This window comes from Halichoerus grypus, chromosome 7, assembly GCF_964656455.1.
Source record: "Halichoerus grypus chromosome 7, mHalGry1.hap1.1, whole genome shotgun sequence".
NCBI classification, from domain to species: Eukaryota; Metazoa; Chordata; class Mammalia; order Carnivora; family Phocidae; genus Halichoerus; species Halichoerus grypus.
This window is the reverse complement of record NC_135718.1, coordinates 15,424,188-15,443,210: the sequence shown is the minus strand read 5'-3', so window position 1 is coordinate 15,443,210 and position 19,023 is coordinate 15,424,188. Positions and strand designations below refer to the sequence as shown.

Below are 19,023 nucleotides of genomic sequence, written 5' to 3'. Positions count from 1 at the left end.
TAATTTCATCTATTGTACTGATTCAGTGTCAATAAATGACTCTACTGTTTGTAATGAAGAGCAGTGGAGTTATTTGGATGGCGACTATAATGACGTCATTGTTAGTCTAAAGACTGGCATTAAAACTGTTCTTCTTTCTTTTATCCTAACAAGTTGTTTAGCCATTCTCCTGTCATTTTTACGGGTTATTCTATTTATCAGATGATTCAAGTAAATTTATTCCTTTTCAGTTAGCTGACGAATGTTTGGAGTGTACTCTATTACATAGAGTAATGCTAAGATTTATATTCTATATGAAGACAGAAAGCTAAAATGAGAAAAAGTAACAATAAGTAAAAATGTTCTGAATGAAAACGTGGTGATTGAATAAGAGTCACAAAGTAATTTGAGATTTAAAAAATGTATCTTTTCTGATATTTTTAGGGTGAATAAAGACAAACATTAGTATCTATCTACTTTTTATCTGTTACCTTATAGTATATGTAATTTGCTCTAAAGAAATAAACATCTTTGGAATTGAGGTGATTGCAATGTATTTTATGTGGAAAAGTATAGTAGTTTATAAAAAAATAAAAAATATAGTAGCTTATAAAAAAATATAAAAAAATATGTAAATTATCTAAGAGGTTAAAAGTTGCTTCAACCATTTTTATATGTGGGATAGGTATAACTAAATTTTAACTGTTAACTTTATTGACTGAAAACAAATATTTAACTCCCTTAATTAAAGCCTGAGTTAAGCATTTGTATCTATAGAGAAAAAAGAAGATTGAAGTGGGGCTAAGCGTTCAGCATTAAGTTCTTTTTTTTTTCTCAAGAGTCATGGAAAGAATTGAGCCAAAAATTTTTATCATAGATATTGATGACATCATATGAAATATCTGAACCTTGATGTATATAAGGAACTCCCACCAAAGTTCCTATGTTGCCTATTTTTTTCCTTTTTTTTTTGACCTTTAATCTTTAATCTCTTAATACTGGAATTTAGTTGACATATGGTTATGTTGTATGGTAGGATTGATCAAAGTCTGACTTCTGTGGCTTCTTTGCAGCCACCATAAAGGAAATGTGACAAATGCAGGACAAATGTCAGTTAACCAAAATGATTATTTAGTGTCTGTGGAAATAAAATTAGAGTTATCACGAAAATAATTTATCTTTTTAGATTGTATTTGATTTTGATAAAGTATCTCTTTTTACTACTTACCATTTCTACTTCATTTCTAGGGGTTTGCATGATCGTTTTATTATGACTAGAATTCTTTCATGTGATCATGAAGAGAAATGACTCTACATTGGCTTTATTTGTTGAATTGGAAGCCTATTACCAGATTCAATAGAAAAGATTTTCATTAGATGGTTTCTGTTTCAAATTGCTGAATTTGTACATTTTTTCCAATAAACACATATTGTAGTTCCAACAACTATAGTTTAAAGAAATGAGTAAAAGAGATTCTGATTCAGTAGAACTGGATTTGGGGTTAGAAATCTGAACTTTAAAATTCATCTGGTGATTTATATATACAATATATATATATATATATATATATATATATATACAGTTTAAGAATTATTGCTATACAAAGGTAAAAAATAACATGCTTTATCTTTTAACTTTCTAGTCTGTGAAAAACTACACCAAATGTCATGTGAGAAATGAGCAGATTTGTAACAAACTTACCAGCTGTAAAAGCTGTTCACTAAACTTGAATTGCCAGTGGGATCAGCGACAACAAGAATGCCAGGCTTTACCAGGTAAAGATTTCAATTTGGTAAATGAATTTTATAGTCCACAGATGAATACCGTTATAGTAAAGAGCATTTAGTAAGAACATTCCAGTTTATAAAATTAAATCAATAGCAAATAAACAATAATATTGGAGTAATAATAGCATTGTTTCTATAAGAAAATTTGTATGTTTGCTTCCAATTCTTTTAAGATGTTCAGGATTTCTTGTATTTATTATACTAGTAATTATATCTTAAAAACAGAAAATAATAAGCACTCAGACTAATATCCAGATTTAATGAATGTTAACATTTCAACCTATTTGTTTTGTTTTTAAGTGCCCTTTATCTTTGAAATTCTGGGAACTATTTTTTACTGACTACTTTTTTATTATAAATTACAATCTTTGTAATAAGTTTTATATGATTTAATGAGAATCTAAGTTATGTAAACCAGAGAAAAGCCCATTTTGAAAAGCAATTTCAATTTATTTTTTACATATAATACTCTTCTTAGTAGACTCTAAGTACTCTTCCTTTTAAATATAAAAGGTAAAATCAGAAAATAGAAGAATAATGTAGGTATTTAACCAGTTCCATCTTCTTGTCATACAGGTAAACTGAGTCATACACTGGTAAAGCAACTTGCTCAAAGCTGCATGGCTTGTAAAATGGCAGATGTAACTACTAACTGGGTGTTCAGTTTTTGCCTTTGTCTATCCAGTGGTTTTGTTTGTTTTGTTACATTTTTTCAAAGAAAAGTTTCTGTGCCTGTGTAATTCTAAAAAGTCCTTGGAAATCCCATCAAAGGATTTATGTCATGCTTAGAAGTTCATGTAATAAAATAAAAATTAGAATGCCCTTAAAATACCATTCAGATTTTAGAATATTTAAATTTTGGGTTTTGTTTATATACTGACCTTTAAATTTTTTTATTTTTTTATTTTTTTTAAGATTTTATTTATTTATTTGACAGAGAGAGACACAGCGAGAGAAGGAACACAAGCAGGGGGAGTGGGAGAGGGAGAAGCAGGCTTCCCGCGGAGCAGGGATCCCGATGCGGGGCTCGATCCCAGGACCCTGGGACCATGACCTGAGCCGAAGGCAGATGCTTAACGACTGAGCCACCCAGGCGCCCCACTGACCTTTAAAATTTTTAAACAGTGATCTGTGCATGTGTGTTAACTTTGAAAAAATTAGAGAATATTAATGCAGTTCTAGATTTTGAGAAGCAATAGTGAGATGACACTAAACTTGAAAGTAATACTGATATCTAAATGTTAAATTCTAAAATCAACATGTAGATCAGTAAAAATACAAAGTTGTTTTAAAAATTTTGGACCAAAGGGCCCCTGGTGGTGCAGTCGGTTAAGTGTCATGATCTCAGGGTCGTGAGATAGAGCCCCGTGTAGGCTCCGCTCTGGGCATGGAGCCTGCTTAGGATTCTCTCTCTCCCTCTCCCTCTACCCCTCTTACCCCGTGTACACAAACACACTCTCTCTCTCTCAAATAAATAAATGTTTTAAAAAAAATCTTGGACCAAAATAAGCTTTGACTGAAGGAATATATATATTTAAAGGATGATTGCTGCAATAAGAAGGGAATTTGATTGCCAGTGGAAGTTTGGAAAAATAAGTGAAGTCACGTTTGGTAGTACCCATCTACTCATTGCCCAGGAAAGAATGTTAGTTTGGTATGAGGGCTCCATTTGGCCAGGCTATTTTGGAGAATAATAAATACCATACAGTAAATACAATAAAAATTACATTATAAACTAATTCCCCTTGTTCTATGTTCATATTTACTAAGCAGCAATTTGGGTATATGTAGTTTGTTTTCCACTCAGCTTGTCTTGAGGAAGTGAATGCTCCAGATGGAGGACCCTGTCTATCCAGAGTTGTGCTTTTCCATGAACATTTGTGAATCATTGATCTCATATAAACTTGGCAATTTGAATTTATCTCACTAAACTCATTTTAAAAATTTACTGCTCCCCATTTAACTCTGAAGCTGAGTTGATGGTCAATATTACAAAGCCTAAACCATCAAAACATTCGGGTCAGCGGTATACTTTAGCCCCAAAGACCCATACATTTGTTTTCCTTTGTGTGATTTGTCAACCAGGTGTTTTTGTCTCATAAAAAAATGAGACAGGCAAAAGTAATCTAAATTCTTCCTTGATTCAGTAAGGTCACAAAAGCCATAATTAAACAAAACTTTTGCCTTGTTTCCTTAAAGTGATTAGGTACTTCGGATTCCAGAAGACAAGGAAGATTGCTATAGGGATAGCCTGAAAAAGAACATAAAGTTGTTTTAAACAATCTTATTAAATGATAATTATACTTTATTGAGGTATTACTATGTTCTAGGTACTATTCATAGTACCCAATTCAGTAGGGCAGCAGTTATTAAAGAACAGGAGTCCCATGCTCATGGACTCTTTCAGAGGGTCCATGAGGTCAAAACTAGTAATACTAAGATATTATTTGCTTTTTAAATTCTGATTCTGTCATGGGTTTACTATGGAGTTTTCCAAAGTCTACATAATATATGATTCCAATAGATTGGAGACGTATATGAGACTACAGTTGTCTTATATTAAACCAACATTAAAGAGATTTGCAAAAATGCAAAATAATGTTACACTTTTCACTATTTTTTTTCTGTTTTGAAGACTATAATTCTTTTAAAATAAAATCTACTTTTAATTTTAAGTTGTAATGTTTTCCCCCCAACATTTTATTATGAAAATTTTCAAATGTACAGAAAACTGGAAAGAATCCTAGAGAGGACACCCACCCAATACCCTCACCCAGATTCTACACTGAACATTTTGCTCTGCTTTATCCCTGATCTATCTATCCCCCTATTCATTCATCAGTCTGTCTTAATTTTTTGATGCCAGTGGCCTGATTTGAATTGTCAGCTTCTCTTTCTCAGGGAGAGAATTTGATGACATGTCTCATTTGGGCCTGTATATAGCATAAAGGGGCAAGACACCCCAAAAGCTAGAAGAGTGTGTTTGTAATGAATTTTTAAATTATAATTTTAAGTGAATAAATAAATATATTTTTAAATGGTCAGTTTTAATTTTTAATATGGTCAAAGCCAATAGATAAAAAATGCATAAAGAAAAGATATGTGAGGTCCTCAATAATTTTTAAGAAATAAAAAGATCTCGAGACCAAAATGTTTGAGAATTGCAGCTTTAGAACATTTCCAGAAATTTTGCACTACTGCATCTAAAGCCAAAGGTCGGGGCAAAAGGCACCGGTACATTTAATGGGTATGGACACTAAAATGTAGGTAGACTTTATAGAACAGTGTATTAATGAAGCACTGCCTTATTAACTAGTACATACTAGAGCATAACTTTATAATGTATTTATAAATGAGTGTTTTAGAAAATAGGCACTTTTTTAAAGATCAACTTGTATTCTAAGGATAAACCACTGTTATTGAATAGTATGCTTAAATGTTAGAAAGACTTGAATACCTGTATAAAAATAAACATTAGAAAGCAAAAATTATAGCTTCTTTATTAAACATAAAAGAAATGAGACTTCTCTCCCCACAGTAATAATTAAAGAATCAAAGAACCCAACTTATATCAAAATAGTGCACCTGGGCTATGGAAATTAGATACGGAAAGGAGGAATAACTTTGAAATTGCTTTGGTTATGTGCAGGTTATTTTCCTTTTAAGTGATCTTGTATAATATAAATTGGATCTGGAGACGTAAATATAGTAGTGATTTTATTAGTTGAGATACCATATGCCAAGACACTAGAAAACCTAGCAGATAGTCAATACATTGTAACAGATTTTATAGCCATAGCTTATATTATGCTTAAGAATTAAAGAAAAAATTAGGATCTTCTGTTTTTATTCTTCACCAAACTATTAGATAAATTTTATTTAGTAAATTGTATTGATATCCTTAGAATTTTTATCATTGAAAGTTATTTAAACAAATACAGACATTGTATTTAGAATTCTAAAATACTGAAAAATATACATGCCTTTTGGTAATCTAAAAATAAGATATAATTTTTTTTGATTAGCTCATCTTTGTGGAGAAGGATGGAATCATATTGGTGATGCTTGTCTTAGAATCAATTCCAGTAGAGAAAGCTATGACAATGCAAAACTTTATTGCTATAATCTCAGTGGAAATCTTGCTTCATTAACAACCTCAAAAGAAGTAGAATTTGTTCTGGATGAAATACAGAAGTATACACAACAGGTAACACCTCTACTTGTTTATATCATGGAAATATGCAGAAAGTCCTATAATCGTTAGCAGTGGTTCATTCTTTTTGTTTTTAAATAAATTATTTTTACTAAATCTTGGAAGTAAAGTGGAACTGACTTCAAAAGTCAATTGGCATGAATTAATCTGTATATGTATTTGGGAATAAGATTTTCTAAATTACTCATCTTGTGTTTTGCATAGTAAACCACTATATTTCTTACCAAGAAATCATTTCATATGAATAAATACACTTAAAATACATGTGTATAAAATTTAAAAATTTGCTTTTTTTAAAGATTTTATTTATTTATTTGTCAGAGAGAGAGCATGAGCAGGGAGAGCGACAGGCAGAGCAGGCAGAGGGAGAAGCAGGCTCGCCCCTGAGCAAGGAGCCCAATACGGGACTCGATCCCAGGACTCTGGGATCATGACCTGAGCCGAAGGCAGATGTTTAACGACAGCCACCCAGGTGTCCCAAGAATTTGTTTTGAAGTGTAATGACTTCGTAACTTGAGATGTCCCTTATAATTAAAACATTAGAGGGACAGCTGGTTGGCTCAGTCAGTTGGGCGTCTGACTCTTGGTTTCAGCTCAGGTCATGATCTCATGGGTCCTGGGATTAAGCCTCTCTTGGTCTCTGTGCTGAAGCAGAGCCTGCTTGGGATTCTCTCCCTTTCCCTCTGTTCCTCCCCCTACTCAGGCTCTCTCTTTCTCTCTCTCAAATAAATAAATAATAAAAATAATTAAAACACTAGACCAACACATTGGTTACATTTGCGTATATATGTTTTTTGTGAGTGTGTGTGTCTGTTGTGAGTTGGGTTTTTGAATTATGCTACTTTTTTTAGGTGTAGATTTGCTTGAAATAATATACTAAGGGTTAGCAGAAATAAAACCAATTTTTAAAGTATGTAGAAGCTATTGGAACATACAGCACTTGGAAACTGTTTCACTATTTTAGGGGCTTTTATGGAAAGTATTTCCATAAAAAAATGGAATATTTCTTTGAAAACTGGGTGATAAGTATTAAGGAGGGCATGTGTGGTGATGAGCATTGGCTGTTACAGGCAACTAATGAATCGTTGAATACTGCATCAAAAATAATGATATACTATCTGTTGGCTAATTGAACATAATAAAAAATGAAAACTATCAAAATATTATTTTATAAGACATTTCTAAGGAATTTACAGTATTTTCCACTGTTGGATTGTTAAAATACAGTCAACTCTTAAGAGTAGATTATGTAAGGAAATTTGAAAATAATTTACTAAACCTAGTTTTGAAATACTTTATTTAGTTCATGTACTTACTTGAAATATACTAATATAAACTGTCGTAGCATCATAGCAGATTTTTGTATTTTGTTTCAAAAATAAAATTAGAACTCAAAATAGATCAGGTGATAAGACTAAACAATAATAAATGCCTCAAATCTGTAGTTTGTACTAGATTTGGCCTTATGTTTAAGATAAAAACACAACACACACATAGACACCCTATGGTCAATAATGCACAAAGTAGCATAATTTCTATACAAATAATGTAGGTGTATCTATAATTCAGCTGTTACTTTGAAAACTCTATTAGGCCAGATCTCAGCGACTTTATTTTGACTTTCAGTTATGATTTTTATTTGGACAAATAGTGTATTGGTACTTCAAAATTCCACTTCAAAAGAGACAATTTTGGCTTGAAAATATTTTAGAGAAAATATTACCAATTACTTGCTATAGAAATACTTAAGTAATGTTTTCTTGGTATAGCTGATTTTAAAGAAGCATGAGGACTGTATCATCAAAGTGATGGAGAGCATGCAATTGGACATACTGCTTATCTTTAAAACTTAATAGCAAGTTAATCTCTCCAACTCTATATTCTTCATCTGTAACAGGGATAATAATCATAGCTACCTTGTAGGTTTATTGTGAGAAAAAATAAGATAATGCATATAAAGAATATAATTTTTATTTTTGAGTGTTTACAGTAATTATTATTGTTTACATTTTAAGGTTGTTATTTTTGTATCAGTTTTCTTATTGCTGCTATTACTACTATTTCCAGGAATCATTATTTAGAATTCTTAGGTAACTAGATGAATTTATTTGATGAATAGTTAATACTGATATTAATTGTGGAAAAATATTTGCCCCAGACTACTATTTTAATTTTTCCATGGTGAATGAGAAATCTTCCCTGCTGCTCCCCTCCTCCTGCCCTCTGCTGACTGCCCTGGGTAGTTGTACTGGAACCTTTTATCTCTTAAGATCATTCCTGATTTTTGATGAAGAATAGGATACTGATTTTACTTTTATTACTAACAGAGGAATATGCATCTGGTGTTTAAAAAGTGATATAAGAACAGTTTTTATAAATGTTAAAAAAATTAGGGGGACTTATGCACACTCCCTTTTGAAAATTGTTTTTTTTTTTCTTAATTAAACTAGTTCTTTTATTTTATTTTTTTAATTATGTTATGTTAATCACCATACATTACATCATTAGTTTTTGATGTAGTGTTCCATGATTCATTGTTTGCGTATAACACCCAGTGCTCCATTCAGTACGTGCCCTCTTTAATACCCATCACCAGGCTAACCCATCCCCCCACCCCTCTCCCCTCTAGAACCCTCACCTAGCTAACTTTTGTAGGACTTTGAGTTGGCCAGCACATGAAGATATTTGCAGGGAGGCAATAGAAGCATCTATGGTTTTTTTTCTTTATTTGTCTTGTTTGACAGTTACTAGCCTGATGGCTGGAAGGCAAGATGTATGTCATTTCATGTAGGAGAGACACCAATTGATTTTTTCAAAAATATTTTAGAAAAATGTGAGAAGATATATTTGTAAAGTTTTATTTTTAATTACATGGTTATTATAAAACATAAATTAATCTCTGTTATATTCTTGTGATGCCAGGGGCTTCATTTCTTCATTTATAAAATTGGGAAACAGTTACCAATGAGCATTTAAAGATTAGTTCTGTTGAATATGTATCACTTATGAAGTATTATTATTGGTAGGTCCACATTCTTTGAGCTTTAGAAAGTACTAGTATTTGGCATTACAGCTCCCTTGCTTTTTTCCTTGTTCAAAATATAGTATTTTTAGTTTTTACACTATAATCTTGAAATGTGCTATTTTAGAAGTTGCATATTTCAAGGTTTCTTGTGTTCCTTATTTTTTCTTGCTTGTTATTATAGATCATAAAGACTGGACTAACAGTTATTTTGAATGTGTGAGGAAATTAGATTTGAGAGTTTGTGGACTAGCATGTCCTAGGAAAGAAAAATGTTTTATTTCATTAGAAAGCTGAGCTTTAGCAAAATTTCAAAGATAGGAGCTTCTGCAAGGTGACATTCCATTAAGCATACCTTTATGTAAAATGAATTATATCCCAAGTCATTCCAGTTGTATACACTTAAGATAACCCTTCCTTGGCAAATAAAGACAGGCAAATTCAGGCAATTTAAAGAGATATCCTGGGTCAAATAATCATTTACTTATCGGAAATGGCTAATGAAATGTTGTAATGATTTATGTTGTGCTGCAGTAAATTTTCATAATATAGTAATTTGTCTTTGATTTTCAACTGCCTGTCCAGTTCATTTACTGGGTAATAGTTACTTTAAATGTTTTATCAATGGCTTCATTTTTCTGTTTCTCTCCTCTTCCTCTCAGATCCTTATCATGATGAGTTAGGGAGTAATATTTCATTTTAAATGACTTGTCTTTACTATAGATAGTCAGAAATGTAGGCAGAGTCGCTGTAATGTGAAGCACAGTCATTAATCTGGAATATCTGTGTTGGATTGACTCCTGCTGTTATTATCAAGAACTATAAAAATCTTATAGTTTTTTGTTTTCAAAATATCTTGCAGAATAATGTATGAAATATGTGGTGATTACAAGACAAAGCAGCATGTGTATTTTTATAATTAGAAACATTTATTAAGTACTGTCTCTGTCTCAGGAATTGGATGGTGCAAAATAACCATATCTGTTCTAATGAACTTTGGTGCACGAACTTTATTGATTACCTACTATCTGTACAGTATTTTGCTAAGTGATATGAGATCTGTCATAATGAATATTCATAGGGTATTTTAATTGTATTTAAGAAATATTTGTTGAATGTTTACTATGCAGTTTATTGTAGTTTTACACCTTGCAAATTTCTAGGTCTATAGCTATCTTTAGAAGCTCGGTAGGACTATTTGTATAACATATTTAGAATAAACACTGGATATATCTGTCTTATATCTGAATGTTAAACACTCAAATAGAGAGACATATTTTTCTCTCTCCTGACAGTCCACAATGTAAAAAAGGTGATGTGGAGTTTTGAAATCACCTCGCATTATAATATTATTAACTTAGTAACTTAGAAAATAAATATATTATGTATATTAAGGCAGAAGTGTTTAGGAATCATGTCAGCAAGATGACAGGATGGAAATTTCCAGCTCTTGTTCCCTCACGGAAACATTGGTTTGAACAACCATTCATATACAAAAATATCTTTGCAAGAGCTAGGTAATCTATGTAAGAGATTATAGCACTTGGGAGAAGTGCAAAAATAAGAAAGGACAGTTTTACATTACCTGCATCATCCCTCTCACAAGCCCATGCAGGGCAGTGAAGCATGGTGAGAGATATCTTCTGCAAAGGGGAAGGAGAGTGAAATGAGCACCTGACATTGCTGTTGACCCCAGCTCCAGGGCTTCTCTAGTGAACCCCGGTGCCCGATTGGTTCCTACTGACCCAGACACCAGGCATGCTCCAGACTGATGACATGGCCTCACACTCTAGGCTGGCCTCCTATGGCCCTAGGCTGCAGGAGACCTGAGGTCCATGACCTTCCCAGTATACTCTAGTACTGGTTCCTGTGGACCCAAGACCAGGCTCACCCCTGGAAATTCAAGCTTCAGGCCCTTCCCTCCGTACCCAACCTTCAGGCTTACCCCCGTGCTCCCAGGTACCAGGCGCATCCTTCATGGACTCAGAACCAGGCCTGCCTCCATGGATCTGGTCACCAGGCCTACCCTAGAGACCCTGGCACCAGGCTAGCCCCCACAGACTCTGGACCAGGTCCATACCCATGAGTCCAGGTGCCAGGCTCACCCCAGCACTAAGCTGGCATCCATGGATTCAGGATCGAAAATTATCCCAGTGCCAGGTTAACCTCCATGTTTCCTTCAGTCTGTCCCAAGAAATTCAGGCTCCATATTGGCCCTCGTGGACCCAGCTGCAGGCCTGCCACCATGGACGCAGGTTCTAGGCTTGCCCTCATGGACCTAGTTACCATGCCTACTTCAGTGGACCCTTGTACCAGGTGGCCCCTGTGCACCCAGGATCCAGGTCTGTACCTACATAAACAGATTCTGGACCCACTCCCACGAATCCAGGCAGTTGGCCTGCTCATGTGGACACAATCTCCAGACCTACTGCAATGGTCCTAAGCTCCAGGCTTGTCCCTCTGAATCCAGGTACCAGGCAGGCCCCTGTGGACCCAGACTCTAGACCTGATCACTCACTGACCTAGCCACCAGGCTAGCCTAGCTGAGTACTCCAGCAGTAAACCCGCCTATGGACTCTACTACAGAGCCCTCTAGAATTTCTGGATAAGCTGAATGATGAAGAGTTTCCTTACTGAAGTCCATCTATAAAGATTGAAAGAAGTAGTTACTTTTTCAAATGAGACACCAGTACAAAGCCACAGGGATCACAAAAAATCAGGGAAATATGACACTACCAAAGCAACAGAGTAAAGTATCAGTAACTGACCCTAAATAATGGAAAACTAAAAACTGTCTGACAATTCAAAATAATCATCTAAAAGAAGCTTAGTGAGCTAAAAGAGATATAGATAGACAACTAAATTATATTAGGAAAATAATATGTAAACAAAATGAGAAATTTAACAGAGACATAGAAATCATAAAAAAGAACCAAACAGAATTATAGAGCTAAAGAGCACTGTGATTGAACTAAAAAAATTCATACAGCACTTCAATAGCAGACATTGTCAAGCAGAAGAAAAGAATCAGTGAGCTCAAAGACAAGTCATTTGAAATTATCCAGTCAGAAGTGGAAAAAGAAAAAAAGAATGAAAAAAAAGTGAAGAAAGCCTATGGGACTTATGATAGACCATCAAATGCATCCATACATGGATTATGGGACTGCCAGGAGGCATAGAGAAAGCAAAAAGGGGTAGAAAGCTCTTTAAAGAAATAATAACAGGAAACTTCTCAAATCTGAAACTTCTCAAATGAACATCCAGATCCATGAGACCCCAAATAGATTAAAAACATAAAGAGACCTTCACCAAGATACATTATAACAGAGAGCCCAGAAACAAATCCATGCTTTTATGATCAATTGATCATCAACAGAGGTGCCAAGAACACACAATGGGGAAAGGACAGTCTCTTCAGTAAATGGTGCTGGGAAAACTGGATATCTTCATGCAGAAGAATGAAAGTAGACCCTTATCTCATACCATACAAAATCTGAAAATGGATTAAAGACACAAATGGAAGACCTGAAACAGTAAAAATTCTAGAAGAAAACATGGAGAAAAGGCTTATTGACATTGGTCAGGGCAATGATTTTTTGGAAATGACCCTAAGAGTACAGGCAATGAGCAAAAATAGACAAATGGCATTGCATCAAGCTAATAAGCTTCTGCACAGCAAAGAAGGCAATCAGCACAGTAAAGAGACAACCTATGGAGTGGGAGAAAATGTTTGTAAACCATATGTCTGGTAATGAGTTAATGTCTAAAATATATAAGAACTCAAATAACTCAATAGCAAAGAAAAAAACCCACTGAAGAAATGGGCAAAGGATACGAATAGACATTTTTCCAAAGAGAATATATAAATCGCCAACAGGTATATGGTAAAAAGCTGGACATCACTAATCATCAGGGAAATACAAATCAAAATCAAAGTGACACATCATCTCACACCTGTTAGAATGGCTGTTAACAAAAAGAAAAGAGATAAGTTGGCAAAGATGTGGAGAAAAAGGAACCCTTGTACACTGTTGGTGGGAATGCAAATTGGTATAGTCAATTTGAAAAACAGTATGGGGGTTCCTCAAAAAATTAAAAGTAGAACTACCAAGTGATCCAGCAATCCCATGTCTGGGTATATATCCAAAGGGAATGTAAACAGGGTATCAGTGAGATATCTGCACTCCCATATTCATTGCAGCATTATTCACAATAGCCAAAGTATGGAAACAGCCTGTGTTCATTGATGGGCAAATGGATAAAGAAAATGAAATGTGATATGTGATATTATATATATGTATGTGTGATATATATATGAGATAGATAGATAGATAATGGCATATTACGTAGCCTTACAAAAGTGGAAAATCTTGCCATTTGCAACAACATGTATAAGCCTGGAGGACATTATGCTAGGTGAAATAAGCCAGATACAGAAAGACAAATACTGCATGATTGTACTTATATGTGAAATCTAAAAAAGTCAAACTCATAAAAGCGGATAGTAGAATGGTGGTTGCCAGGTGCAGGGGATGAGGGAAATGTAAGGATATAGGTCAAAAGGTACAAAGTTTCCGTTATACAGGATAAATAAGCTCTGGATATTTATAACTTCATTTTGTAGAAGAGGAAACTGAGGTTCACAAGGGCTAAATAACTGACCCCAATTATGTAGGATGAGTGCAAAAATCTATGTTTGAAAAATAGTGTTCTTTTCTACATCATTCTCCAAAACGTACTGGAATTGTTAATTATCCTTAGTACAGGAAGTCATTAGAAAGGCAGTTCTATATATCTTTAAATGTAATTTTTAATGATAATGAGCTATTTGCTAAGGAATATGACTTTTTATATCTAACTTTTTTTAATGCTCTGTTTGCTATTGTTTACAGAAAGTATCACCGTGGGTAGGCTTGCGCAAGATCAATATATCCTACTGGGGATGGGAAGACATGTCTCCTTTTACAAACACAACGCTGCAGTGGCTTCCTGGTGAACCGAATGATTCTGGGTTCTGTGCATATCTGGAAAAGGCTGCAGTGGCAGGCCTAAAAGCTAATCCTTGTACATCTATGGCAGATGGCCTTGTCTGTGAAAAACCTGTTGGTAAGTAGTAAACTAGTATTTCTTTAAAAATATTATGTTTCCAACTCCTCTTCTTACCACCCCCTTCGCTTGTGACAGTCTGTGTGCCTGAGGTAACTTTCACCATCTTTTTATGATGTTGATTCCCTGATAATTTTAGTAAGTATATCTTTATCCACATTCCCCACTTACTATTAGTGACCTTAGGGTTAACTTGTGAAAATACAAAAATTTTATTATTTTATGCAATCTTTATTTCTTGGTTGAATCTATTCTTAATTTTGTTAACATCTTTTGCTTTTATAATAATAGTATTTGGAAGAAAGATTTGTTTTTAAGATTAACAACTAATTTAGAATTATTTTCATCTTATAGATCTATTTCATTTGGCAAGTAAGAAGAAACTTTTCTGTTGTATCTTTTTTTTGCCTAATATGTCATTTTGTGGTGATTGACTTTTATTATTTTTTATATTGGCCATAATATTCAAACCCAAAACCTGTACTAATTATGTTGTAATTTTTTATTTGGTTTTATTAGCCCATATAAAATGTTAGACATGGACATTGTTTTTTTAAGTTTTTATTTTAATTCCAATTAGTTAACGTACAGTAATATTAGTTTCTGGTGTATAGGATAGTGACTCAACATTTCCATACAACACCCGGTGCTCATCACAACAAGTGCACTCCTTAATCCCCATCATCTATTTCACCCATCCCCCCAACCCCTCCCCTCTGGTCACCATCAGTTTGTTCTCTATAGTTGAAAGTCTCGTTTTTCATTTGTCTCTCTCTCTCTTTTCCCTTTGCTCATTTGTTTTGTTTCTTAAATTCCACATATGAGTGAAATCATATGGTATTTGTCTTGAAATGGATTTTTGTTAAGTGATAAAGGAATATTGAATTATTTTCTCTTTTTAAACATTTTTATTTTTGTGAAATATACATAATATAAAATTTACCATTTTCACCATTTTTAAATGTGAAGTTCAGTGTTATTAAGTGCATCTACATTATTGTGCATTAATCAACACCATGTATCTCCAGAACTTTCTCATCTCCCAAACTCTATACCCATTAAACAATAACTCTCCATACCTCCCTCCCCCAATCCCTGACAACCACCTTCTACTTTCTGTGTCTATGAGTTTGACTAATCCAATTACCTCATATAGATGGAATCATAAGGTGTATGAACTTTTATGGCTGGCTTATTTCCCTTAACATAATGTCTTCAAGGTTCATCCATATTGTAGCATATGTTAGAATTTTCTTCCATTTTTAGCCTGAATAATTATCCATTGTATGTACATCCAACATTTTGCTTATACATTCATCCATCAATGTACACCTGAGTTGCTTTTACTTATTGGCTGTTGTGAGTAATGATGTTATGAACATGGGTTTACAAATATCTTTTCCAGTTCCAGTTTCACATCTTTTGGGTATATAGGCAGAAGTGGAATTGCTGTATCATATGGTAATACTATGTTTAATTTTTGAGGAATTGCCATATTGTTTGCCATAGGGGTTGTACCATTTTACATTTCTACCAGCAATGAACAAAGGTTCACATCATTGCTAGCATTTAAAAAAAATATTTATTTAAAGGGTGTGATATTCTACTTCATGTAAAGATTTTATAGTTTTATTTTTATTGTTTGTTCATATCAGAGACATGTTAATTGACAGGGCATTTGTTTTGATAAGGTATGGAATGTTTATGGAAAACATTTTAGTGGGAAAGTAAATAATGATTGTGTAAGATTTAGCCAAAGATAGAAAACTAGGTCATGGGCTACATTTCTAAGTTTTAAATTATGTAACTTTATGTACTTTGTAAAGGATTAAAATTTTCCTAAGAAGTATAATTTTCAAATTTAATAGTAAATTTAAGAAGTGTTAACATCTCATCTTCATTTTCATTTACCTTATCCCATAGTTTTTGCTATAATTTTTATCCCACACTTGGCTTATTTGAAACATTCCCTAAACCACAAAACAAATGAAACCCATATATCTGTGTTAAAATACAGTTAACAAATAAAATAATTATATTTGTTGATTTATTCCAGTTAGTCCAAATCAAAACGCAAGGCCATGCAAAAAGCCCTGTTCCCTACGGACATCCTGCTCCAACTGCACCAGCAATGGCATGGAGTGTATGTGGTGCAGTAGTACGAGACGATGCGTTGACTCGAACGCTTACATAATTTCTTTTCCATATGGACAGTGTCTGGAGTGGCAAACTGCCACCTGCTCTCGTAAGTATTTATCTAGAGTGCCTTTTCATTTAAAGGCAACATAAATCAATTTCCTGTGATGGAAGGAGGAATTAAACATTTGAAAATGTTTTTAAAAGATGGGAAAAAGTGTTGCAGCTAGTTTTAAAAACTTTTAATGGTATAAGCCCCAGATTTATACCATTTTGCCACGTTTTTGCTCTCCCCGACTCTGAGTGTACGTTGCAGATAGTTTAACACTTCACGAAAGTGCTTATTATTGCAAAGATCACGTATTGCTTTGTTGTGCTTCTTTAGTGTCCTTTAATCTAGCACAGTTCCCATGTCTTACACAACTGATATTTTTAAAGAATCAACACCATTTGTTTTGTAAGTGTCCCAATTTGGATCTAATTCTTTCCTCATGATTAGATTCAAATTAAGCATTTTTTGGCAAGAATATCAATCATATCATGGTGGTGCATCTACTGCAAAGGCAGGATGCGGTCTTGGAATCACATGGAGAGTCATGTCAGCAGGGCGGTACTGGACTTGCTGTGGGTTGTACTTCAGGAGAAGATCTTATCCCTTGCTGGTCTCATGTTTTGTAAGGACTGGCGGACGAAGATGCACCTGGCTAAGTGTGTGATACTGGGTACTGTGTGGTTATGAGAGTGGACTTTCTTGCAAAGGCAAATTTCATCAGGATGCTCCTGCCAAGGGAATTGCGTAACACTACTGATAGCACCTGGTGTCCTTGTAGGAACTTGAAGCCACGTGCAGGGTTTTTTTGCTTGGGAAAATGTAGAAGCTGCTGGTCTCAGCTAGCTTTGTGCTAGCAGAAAATATGGTTTATCATTCCACAATCTACCCTTTGACACTGGGGCTCATCAAAAAATGCCTTTCCAACAGGGACATGAAGTAATTGGTCTGTTCAGATTTATAATAAGAAGGTAGGAACGATTATTTACTTCCATTGCTCCCACCACCTGCTTTTCAGTGTTGAATTGATTCATTCAGGCCACACTAATTGGGGCCTCTCCCTCCTGTGACTGATCCAGATTTTACGTCCTGTTCTTTCTTTTTTTTTTTTTTTAAAGTTGAAAATAGAGCTACCAGACTTTACGTCCTTTTTGGGACATATGGGGAATATACTCTGCCTGTGCCCGGGGTCACCATTCCACAACCACAGTTAGCTGCAGAATCACCTTAGATAAGTTGGAGTTCAAGTGTATGTTCATCCAGAAATCCTTTATTTATACAAAGCAAAACATCTATTCACTTGCTAATTCCAAACAGGCACAGATGAAATGAGAGGAATATTTTGTTCCTCTTCAGTTCCCCACTGCCCAACGCCTGACTGTCTAGGAAGCTCACTACGACAGAAGCACCAGGAATCCTTAGGTTTGTTTTGTTTTATTTTTCTTCCCAATACTTTTACCTGCAATAAGCTGGCTTCGCAATGAGCAAATCCAATTAACAGGTGCCAGGTCCCAGAGGGACTGCGGTGACAGTGTAGTGAAAGGAGACAAAATAGCAGCCACTTGAAGTCCCGTCTGGGTTAAGCTCAGGAATGTGTTGTAGTTGAAGAGTGTTCAATGGGATAAGGAAGGGACAGTTTTAATCTTTCTAAGGGAATACTCGTCAGGGGATCTTGTCATCCCAAGTCTAGTTTTTTTCTCCTAACAGTTGCTCTTAGTTATACACTATTATGCCTTCTCTCACCTGATCTTTGCAACTCTTGTAGGTCCAGTTCAGATTTTTGCATCAGTCCACTGGCTTTCTTCTGTTCCTTTCCGTCTCGCGAGCAGGCACTTGCAGGTTTCCTGGGAGTTTGGGCCATAACGCAGCTTGTTTCTGCAACTTTTTAAAGTTCCTTCTGGGCTTTCTCATCAGCCTGTTGGCTTCCTTACATTCCTTCCCTAGGAGCAGCCACTGACAACATGACTATGATGATGTATGGATAAGTATCCTAGCAGCAACATGCATTGTCTGCCCATCCATTCTTCCTTCCGTCCTTCCTCTGAGCTCTCTTGTTTCTACTCTAAGAGGAAGGAAGAGCTGCTTCTTTTAAGAGGAGCTTCCTAAGTCTGAGATACCTTTTGGTGGTGAATCTACTATTTTGAGGCTTGCCCCTGGGATCTTGTGGCCCACAGACAACATGGCCACCCAGTTATAAGCTCTTCTTGCTCGGATGAGTGACCTCCTCATTTAGAGGTAGCCAGCTGCTTAAGACAGTGCAGGTGGAGACTCACTGGCCTTTCCAGAGCTTACATCACTCCCAAAGATACCCCAATAGTCTACCAACCCAGCCAAACCTGTATTTGCTCCAGCACCACTGTTGCATGAAGAGCTGAGACAAAACAGTAAGTGCCACAATGTAGGGTAGAACTTCTAGGTTGTGGCTGTTGGATATATTTGTTTCCCCAGGCTCTTGGCATCAAGTGGAGAGGTGTTCCTGGGATGGGCATGGCTGGGTATATTAGGCATTGAGTTCCTTGTTGCTATCCTTTTTTAGGAATTTTGATAGGGAATGGGGATGGACCTCATTCAGTGCATGGCACTAGGGTTGTTGCAGACATAAAATGGTCTTACTCCCACAGAAAACATCTTATTAGGAGTCAGCTGCCCAGAGGAGCTGCATACCAGTGCTGGAGACTTGGGGGGAGCTGAGAGACAGTACTCAGGCTCTCCTGCCTTCATAATCATGTT

General features: G+C 35.1%; 1 protein-coding gene across 5 annotated transcripts in view; it reads left to right on the top strand.

Moving 5' to 3' along the window:
* ATRNL1 (attractin like 1) overlaps nt 1-19,023 on the top strand; it is an 839,881-nt gene that overhangs the window by 206,471 nt on the left and 614,387 nt on the right. For all 5 annotated transcript variants that reach the window (XM_078077077.1, XM_078077076.1, XM_078077079.1 and 2 more), the window contains exons 14-17: nt 1,623-1,755; nt 5,793-5,974; nt 13,895-14,108; nt 16,165-16,353. In XM_078077077.1, coding sequence (XP_077933203.1) covers nt 1,623-1,755; nt 5,793-5,974; nt 13,895-14,108; nt 16,165-16,353 — 718 coding nt within the window. The remainder of the gene's footprint in view (nt 1-1,622; nt 1,756-5,792; nt 5,975-13,894; nt 14,109-16,164; nt 16,354-19,023) is intronic.